The sequence below is a fragment of the Mustela putorius genome, unplaced genomic scaffold, assembly GCF_011764305.1.
Source record: "Mustela putorius furo isolate JIRA1106 unplaced genomic scaffold, ASM1176430v1.1 tig00000129_pilon_pilon_pilon, whole genome shotgun sequence".
Taxonomy (NCBI): Eukaryota; Metazoa; Chordata; class Mammalia; order Carnivora; family Mustelidae; genus Mustela; species Mustela putorius.
Window position 1 is genome coordinate 9,457,627 of NW_025421290.1, and position 9,448 is coordinate 9,467,074.

The 9,448-nt window shown below is 42.7% G+C and overlaps 1 protein-coding gene across 2 annotated transcripts in view; it reads right to left on the minus strand.

Moving 5' to 3' along the window:
• Positions 1 to 9,386, minus strand: part of GCH1 (GTP cyclohydrolase 1) — a 46,089-nt gene extending 36,703 nt beyond the window's left edge. Inside the window, exon 1 of one of the 2 annotated variants that reach the window (XM_045069653.1) lies at positions 8,870 to 9,386. In XM_045069653.1, coding sequence (XP_044925588.1) covers positions 8,870 to 9,209 — 340 coding nt within the window. In that variant the 5' untranslated portion in view covers positions 9,210 to 9,386. The remainder of the gene's footprint in view (positions 1 to 8,869) is intronic. The other variant, XM_045069644.1, reaches the window with a different exon arrangement.
• Between the last annotated feature and the right edge of the window lie 62 nt (positions 9,387 to 9,448).

The following is a 9,448-nucleotide window of genomic DNA, read 5'->3' on the forward strand; positions in this document are numbered from 1 at the left end:
TAATGTGTCCAAGTATCTATCTAAGATAAATTCCTAGAGGCTGGATTTTCAAGTAGCGTATATAACTCTGTATATGATAGATGTTGCCAAATTATCCTCCATAAGGAGAGCACCCTTTCAACAGTAATAGTTTTTGCCCTAGCACTTTGATAACATAATGCAGTATCAAATTTTTGGACTTTTGTCAATCTAACAAGGAAGAAATGTCTGTGTGCATTTCTCTTACTGAAAGTGAGGTCAAGCATCTTTCCAAGTGTTTAAGTCATTTGTATTTCCTGCCCCATGAACTGTCTGCTTACAGGTCTCCTCAATTTTTCAGTTCTGTTTTTGACCTTTCACATTAATTTCTAGCCTCTCTTTTTATATTAGTTTGATTACCCTGTTGTCTCAAGGGGAATTGTAAATATTTCTTCCCATTTTGTCATTTGAATTCATTCATGTTGGTATTTCACATGTGATAATTCATAGTTTTTATGTAAATTATTTTCTTTATTGCTTCTAGATTAAGTCATAGTAAGGCAGAGCTCTACTTTAGAATTAAAGAAATTAATAGTCATAATTTTAAGCTTTATTTTAAATACTTTTAAACTTACTAAATAGTTACAAAGATAGTCTAAGACATTCTTCTATATCTTCTTTATAGAAATTCAGTCAATAAATTCAAAAGGAATTAAAGGACCAAACATCATTATTTTGCAAATTATAATTACTGGGTCTAGACAATCACCAATGGCTATTAAAAGTAGTAGGTGAAAGACTGGTGAGGCACTTTATAATGGATGAATAAGGCTGATAACACCTGACACTGATCAATTTTAATGTCACAAAAAGACAACTAGATATTTAGTTGCCTCCTGACAGAAGCATATGCCACCATTTATAAATTATTCTTTACTAAATTTAAGAGTTATTTTTGGGTGGGAGCAGGGAGGCACACCTCTAAATCCACTAATATTTAAGGAACATGTTAAACTAAATTATGAGAAAATAATGAGCAAAACCTAGAATGTGGAAAATTCTATAGGACAAATGACCCTGTTTCTTCAACAAATTATAGGGGATTAAAAAGGAATAATAAATTATAACAAATTAAAAAAAACTTAAGGACATTAATCAAATACAATGTGTGAATCTTGTTTGAATCTTTATCCAAAGAAACCAATTTGTAGGAGTGCCTGGGTGGCTCAGTGGGTTAAAGCCTCTGCCTTTGGCTCAGATCCTGATCCCAGGATCCTGGGATCGAGCCCCACATTGGGCTCTCCGCTCAGCAGGGAGCCTGCTTCCCTCTCTCTCTCTCTCTCTGCCTGCCTCTCTGCCTACCTGTGATCTCTCTCTGTCAAATAAACAAATAAAATCTTTAAAAAAAAAAAAAAAGGAATCAATTTGTAAAGAGACACCTGTGGAAAAATCAGAGAAATGTAAACACTGGATAGATATTTGGAAATAAGGAATAACTGTTAATTTCAAGCATAATATTTTTAGGTCTTTTTACTTTAGATATAGTGAAGTATTTATCAATGAAATGACACATTTGAGATTTGTTTTAAAGCAATTCAGTGAGGGAATGTGAGGCAGAAAGGTTGAAATAAGATAGACCTATGTTTATGCTAACAGTTGAGGCTAGAAGGCACACAGCAGCTCATTATACTACACTGTGTACATTTGAACATTTCTATGACAGCTTAAAAACTGATTGTAATCTTGACAGATTTTCTAGACATCCTTCCCCATAATTTTTATGTGCCAGGGAGCAGACCAGTCACTTCAGTGATACCTTGAAATAATATGTTGACTGACTCTAGGAGCTATCTCAAACAGGTGAGTTTCTGCAGTGCAGACTGTCTGACTCTACACACTTGTCTAAAAGATGACCTCTGGTCTAAAAGTATTCAGGAGGCCCATTTGGAATAACTTGTGGCTTTTTTTTCATAAAGACAAGTTCTCTGAATTTTTCTTCAGTGTATAAAACAAGTAGTATTTATTGAGCACCTACGCAGAGAGGATTGTGGTAGAAAAAAAGAGTTAAGAAAGGGTTTTAGTCTTTATGAAATTAATTCAAACATGCTGGGAAGTTTGCTAGGGATGAAACAAGGAGTACAAACAGTTCCTCTTCTCTAAAAGGGACTGAAAAACTGTTAATGAGGCTTACAATCAGACAAAATTCCAGTGAGTAAATGTCTTCTCAGCCATGAATATAACACATTTACCTCAGTTCAGACAATCTTTGATTAACCGAATCCAAATTATCCCCAGATCTAACTGCCATAGATTCAAAAGAGAATGTAGAACCACAGGGAATATATTCATTTATATAAACTGGAATATGATCCAGGATTCATAATCTAGCATTCGTCAAAGATTAGATAGTTGCCCTCTCCTGGCAAATTTTAGTACTGCAGTCTGACTCAACCTAATATGGGACTCTAACAGGAGTATATTGCAAATGAGCCAGTGGGTGAAACCCAGCCATGGAAGAGTTTCAAGAGCTGAACAAAGAAAACAGCTGAGAAAATACAAAAAGGGAGAGGAGGAGGAGGGAATTTAAATAAATCAGCACAGTATTATGATTAAACAGAATGCCAAAGAATATGACTCTCATCTTCTATCATCCTCCCTGCACTGCTGTTGTCAAGATATGACCTTGGCCAGGTCCTCTCTGTGCCTCAGTTTTCTTATCTGTAAAATGGGAATACATCACCTACCCTCTAGGGCTACTGTGAGGGCAACCGAGACGATATATGTAAAGAACTCAGCACCCAGTAAGTCATCAGTACTGTCTGTTTTTACTCACATGTCAGCTCAGGCATCCATGCTCCTATCTCCCAGCACAGATAAATTCCTTTGTTAAGTGCTCTCATTGAGCTCTGCCCATTTTATCCTTAACATTTCTCAATCTGTAATCCCACACTCACTCATGTGATTTTGATGAATATCGGTCTTTGTCCAAGAGTCTGTAAATTCCGTAACAGCAGAAACCATATCTGGCTTTACTCATCCTGTGGTCCAAGCATTCGGTGCAGGGCCTGGCACTCAATAAATTTGTTACATGAAACTGTAAAGTTGCCAGTCTTATGAAGAATAGTATTTAGCCCTGGTATAGGTATAAGGTGAATTGTATTCCCTCCCCAAAAAGATAAGTCGGAGCCCCAAACCCCAGTACCTCAGAATGTGACTTATTTGGAAATTGAGTAATGGCAGATGTAATTAACTAAAGTAAGAAGGGACATAGTGGAGTACAATAGACTCAGTCCTATGTGACTGGTGTCTTTGAAAGAGGAAAATTTGAACACCAATAGAGACAGAGATTGGAATAATGTAGGCAAATGAACACTGAGGTTTGATACCTACCACCAGATGTTGGGAAGAGCAAAAAAAGGTCTCTGCACTACAATTGTCAGAGGGAGTATGGTTCCACCCACACCTTGCTTTTGGACTTCTAGCCTCTAGAACTGCAGGACAATAAAATACCTGTTGTTTAAACAGCCCAGTCTGTGGTACTTTACACCAACCCAATGAAACTAAAACAGGCACCAAACTGATGGTTTTGTTTGGTATTCCGAAGTTATCTATAGTGAACTTTTTTTCTCCCAGGCCAGAAAAATTGTTAATAGATAATATATTTTTAAAAGAAAACCTTAGGGGGCACCTGGGTGGTTCAGTCAGTAAAGTGTCTGACTCTTGGTTTCTGCTCAGGTCATGATCTCAAGGGTCATGAGATCAAGCCCCAAGATGGGCTATGTGCTCAGTGTGGAGTCTGCTTCAGATGCTCTCCCTCTGCACCACCCCCACTCCCACTCTCTCTTTCTCTACCAAATAAATAAATAGATCTTTAGAAAATAATTTAAAAAATAAAAAGAAACCATTAGGACAAGCTGTTTTCCTCCATTCTCAATGGCTTAACAGCTTTAATCAACTTTGACTGTTCCTAAATTCTAGGCATGTACTTCAACAACTTCATTATTTTTTCTTCTTTACTCATAGTACACTTTCTAGCAGTAAAAAGAACTAAGTCCTATAAATTATTCATTAGCAAAATGATTTAAAATAAAAATTACTAGTGAATCAATATTTAGATGCACCATACACATCCAAAAATAGCACCTCTCCATGATGAGATTAACATTTCTTGAATATATTTAAAAACTTGGGACATAAACCCACATTTCATCCGCAATATGGGAGGGATAGTAAATAATTTGATTCTCGTCCCCATTCATACCTTATAAATTGTTACAATTTTTAGTTCATCATTGGTCGGATTTGGTAAATCACAAGGATTTGTGATTAAAAAGAGGAAAAAAAACCTTTCGTGAGTACTAGCACATTTCAGCATGAAGTAACTAAGACTCAATTTTGGATAAACAAAGTCTCTAATTGCTTTGTATTATCTTTCTTTCTTTCTTGTTGAGAATGAGAGAGTGCCCGCATGCGGTGGGGGTTGGGAGGGCACAGGGGGAGAGAGAGGATCTTAAGCAGGCTCCACACCCAGTGCGAAGCTCCACACAGGTGATCTCATAATCCTGAGATCATGACTTGAGCCAAAATTAAGAGTCAGAGCCTTGACCAACAGAACCACCAAGGTGCCCTGCCTTGTGTTATCTTTAAAGGATAGATACCATCTTGCAGTGAAAATTACTGAGGCAGGGCTCCACAACCCTGGTGGGAAGACAGTCATGAAGTCCATCACCTATGGTACCCTCTCCTCATGCTGCCTTACACACATGCTCAAGTGCTTCCTAAAAACTGATTTATGAAAACTGTTTTGGCATCCTGGATAAGACAAGCTAAAACCTACATTAATTAGAAATACGATACAAGAGTTGTGTGTTCCCATAAATGCATAAAGAGGACAACTGATGAAAAAAGGTGGATGCCCTTAACATTTGGTAGATAATGTTCATTAAAAGGTTATTCCCAACTAAATCCAGGAGGGAACAGGGAATGGGAAATGTCAGACACAGGGACAAGAAGACCAAGAACCTCAAAGAACAGTAGACCCTCCAATTTATTTAAAGTTCCAAATAAGATATTGGAAATACAGGGAAGATTCCTTATTAGAAGGAGGACCTCACTGGAGGGCCTGGGTGGCTCAGTCAGTTAAGTATCCAACTCTTGATTTCGGCACAGGTCGTGAGCTCAGGGTCCTGAGATCAAGCCATGTTGTGTCAGGCTCTGCGCTTAGAGGGGAGTCTGCTTCTCTCCTTCTCCCTCTGCCTCTCTCCAAACCCCTCTCTAAAATAAATAAACAAATCTTAAAAAAAAAAAAAAAGAAGAGAGACCTCATCAAAGTAAAACTTAGAATATATAAGAGAACTATGATGTTGCTAAATGGAAATAGGACAGCAAAAGAGAAAGATAAGCTGGTCCAAGAATCAGGATGTAGTGGCAGATTCAAAGGAGAGCCAGTTCCTGGGAGAGGGCGCATACCCCATCACTGGTGATCATAGATGTACCCATGGTAAAGTACACATTAGAAAGTAGATGAAAGGTACGCTAAGCAAGGGTCATGCAGAGAAGGGGCAGCATAGGGAGAAATGACAAATTCCCCAGAATGCCAGAAGTTAGCATCAATCCACTAAGGAGAGAAGTAACAAAAAAATTATTTGAGAAATATAAGGCACCAATTTATTTTCTCTTTTACAACACTGAAGTCAACACCATTAACCATTAGAGATATGAAAGACACAGAGTATCTTGTTTACAAGTAAAGAAAAGTGAGAGTTTTAAAGCAGTTTGCTTCTTCCCAAAACAATTTATAGTGGTCACTAACTTATGCTCTCTAAAGAAATAAAAATTAGGGATTGTTCAGGATTGTTTTATTACTCTCTGCCATATTGACTACAGATTTAAAATACCCTTCCTTCTCTCTCCCACCCAGGCTGGGCTAGGGTCTAGACCACTACCATTTGAGGTTTACTCCTTTAAATTCAGCACTGTCCTTGTCCTCTCCTGTCTTCTAACTATGTGCCTCTAAGAAATGTATTAAGCCCTTAAGTGTGAGCCCTTAGGTAGAGGCTTTCAAACCTTTTACCACAATCCACAGTTAATTATATTTATATCTGGAGCCGGTACACACCAAAAAAAACACAAAAAACAAAACAACAACAACAAAAAAAACCCCTACAAAACCCACACAGAAGCACCTCACAACTTGTAACCTTACTCCATGTGATAAACTGAACTTTTCAATTCTACTCCACTTTTTTTTTTTTTTAATGCTGCTAACCCAGCTGTGAGGTCATAGCTCACAGTTTGAAATATTTAGAGATAAGGTACCCTGACACATCAAAATAACAACATGAGAAAGTAGGTAAGAGTTCCACATTCAGGCTGTCTGAACTCAAATACCAGCCCTACCACTTGAAGCTGTTAACCTCTCTGCCTCAGTTTCCTTGTCATGGGGTTAAAAGAACAGTGTTTACCTCAAAACTAAGGATTAACCAAGAGTTTCCGCATAAAGCAGTTAAAACATAAAAAAGTATTCAGTTAACGGCTAGTATAATTCTTAAATGGCCTGTGGACTCTTTTTATTGTGGTAAGCTATACATAAAATTTATCATTTAAAAAAATTCATTTTAGGGGCGCCTGGGTGGCTGAGTGGGTTGAGCCTCTGCCTTCGGCTCGGGTCATGATCTCAGGGTCCTGCGATCGAGCCCCACATTGGGCTCTCTGTGCAGCGGGGAGCCTGCTTCCCCCACTCTCTCTCTCTGTCTGCCTCTCTGCCTACTTGTGGTCTTCCTCTCTCTCTCTGTCAAATACATAGGAAAAAAAATTTAATTTTAGCCATTTTGAGGTATACAATCCAGTGGCATTTAATATACTCACAATGTTGTGCAAACACCACTATCACCACTCTCTAGTTCAGAACATTTTCATCACCCCAAAAAGAAACCCATTAAGCAGCCACTCCCCATTCTATCCTCTTCCCCAGGCCCTGGCAACCCCTAATCTGCTTTCTGTATCTAGGTCCATGCACTTTTGAAGTAATAGGTTAACAGGTGTAAAACCATTTTCTAAGGTAGATTGAAGTGTTCTTTGGATTCATTAGCCTATAGCTCATAAGACAAACTTATGCTCACCATTTGTTTAAATAAACCTTGTGGGGATGCCTGGGTGGCTCAGTTGGTTAAGCAGCTGCCTTCGGCTCAGGTCATGATCCCAGTGTCCTGGGATCGAGTCCCACATCGGGCTCCTTGCTTGGCAGGGAGCCTGCTTCTCCCTCTGCCTCTGCCTGCCATTCTGTCTGCCTGTGCTCACTCTCTTTCCCTCTCTCTGACAAATAAATAAAATCTTTAAAATAAATAAATAAACCTTGTGAATCACTTTAGGTAATTTTGTGACCTGTCCAGGAGTCAGAAATACCTCTCTGCTGTGAATTTGGCCAAGATTCCCAAAGGCTGACCCATGTTATGAAGGAGACTGCATTCAGTGTCCACAAGAGGCAGAATGAGTAAGTCCCTAAAAGAGGTTTTTCATTATTACATTGTGGAATGTTACAAAATGATAGAATATTCACCAAATGAAGACTGCTTATTCTTCAGTCTTTGCAGCTTGAAATTTGGCTTTTCAGTCTCTGAACTGTTACCATCAAGAGGTAAAAAAGAGAACTTGGACACAGAACTAGGACTTTCTTGGCTTTAGTGTGTAGTATTATTTCCTTTTGGAGCCCCACCCCTCTCACACTGATTTCCCACCCTTCCTCTGGGGTGTGGAAGACCGAGCAAAAATAACTTAGCTCTTCCCAGGATTTATAAGGGGAATCGCCGGACACGCCTCAAGAAAATAACAGGGGCAGGGAAGTTACCTTGCAAAGCAACACTGTTCTTTGAGACAGGATGAATGTAGAGGCTTCTTAGGCCAAATAACTAAATGTCACCAAGAGGCACCAAAGATTTAAGCTGGAAAACATCCTTGGTCCCAGTTGCAGAAATCAGAAGCTTTCGTTCTCTTTTTTTTTGTAAAGAACAGCACCATTCGCCCAGCAAATAGGCAGCTAAGTCATTTTCCATTCTCCCTCCCCCATCCCCTACAGCTTTCCAACCTTCTGGGTGAAAGTCTGACCCGCCTCAGGCACGAATAACATTGGGCAAACCCAACTTAGAGGTACTCCGATTCGGGGTTCCAGAGCCCTGAGAAACGTCCCGACTCCCAGGGAGTCACTTTATTGCTTTTGAGCTTTTAGAATAAGGACGGGGGCTTCAAACAGCAAAACGTCACGCCTCAAACTCTGGGCAAGTCCATGCCCTGAGCTGGGCCAAATCCCGGGAAAGTCCTGAGATGAGAGTTAACTTACAGTGGACCAAAGAGAATTAGAACTCTCCCCAAAACCCCGGTGCCTTAGCAAATCAGTTGAGCGTGCGGGTCTCTGAGTTTGCCACAAAGAATCACCCCGCGCTCCAAGCAGACCAAGCCAAAGCTTCACCCCAGACCTATCAAAAAATTAGACCTCGAGAAGAGGGACGACCTAGGAAGAGCTCCCTTCCACGAGCGCCAGGCGATCCTAATCCTGGCAGGTCTGGGTTCGGCATGTGCTTCAGGCATCCGGCCCTGGGCGCTCGGGCGACAGGGGCTCCAGCCTCCCACCTGGCACGTAGCTCAGTGACCGCGGTCCCCGCAACCCGAGGCTCAAGGGACCGGGAGGACCCCGCAAGGACCGCTGAGCCGGACGCCGCGCACAGGGCCCTCGCTTGGGCGGGACAGCGGGGCCAGGGCCGAAGGTGGGGTTTGGAGGTGACAGAACTCTTAACTTCTGCCAAGAGTGAGGCAACTCCGGAAACTTCCCCGAGCCGACGTGCGCCTCCCGCGGCCATCTACTCCGTGCCCGCAAGCCGGAGCAGCCCGCGCCCACCAGGCCGGCGGGCGCACTGACCTGAGATGGTCTCCTGGTAGCCCTTGGTGAAGAACTGCATGGCTGTGGCCGCCCTCCAGGGCGTCTTGAGCAGTCCCTGCCGCTGGGGGTCCTCGCCCAGCGAGCGCAGGATAGACGAGTAGGCGGCCGCCAGGTTGGGGAGGTTCAGCTCATTATCCTCCTCGCTGCGCGGCCGTTCGCCCTTCCAGCCGTCCGCCGGCTGGACGCTCTTGGTCTCCGGCCGCGGCGGCTTCTCGGGCGGCCCGCTCTGCCCGGATCGCGGCGGCTCCCCCTCGGGGAACCCATTACTGCACCTGGCGCCCCGCGGCTTCGCCGGCGCCCGCACCGGACCCTTCTCCATGGACCCGCCCGCTGCCGCTCCGGAGGGACTCTGGGACGCTTCGGAGACTGACACTCAAGCGCGCCGGCGGCCGCAGGCAATAGGCTGTGGCCAGGATCACCTGAGGAAAGTAGGCGACCGGCCAGGGACACGGTCCTCCGCCGGGGACAGTGGCAGGCTGGAGAGCGCGGCCGTGCCTCCTTTTTATCTGCGGGCTGCTCGGCCGGCGCCGCGGGGCGTTCCCATTGGCCGGAGCCTCC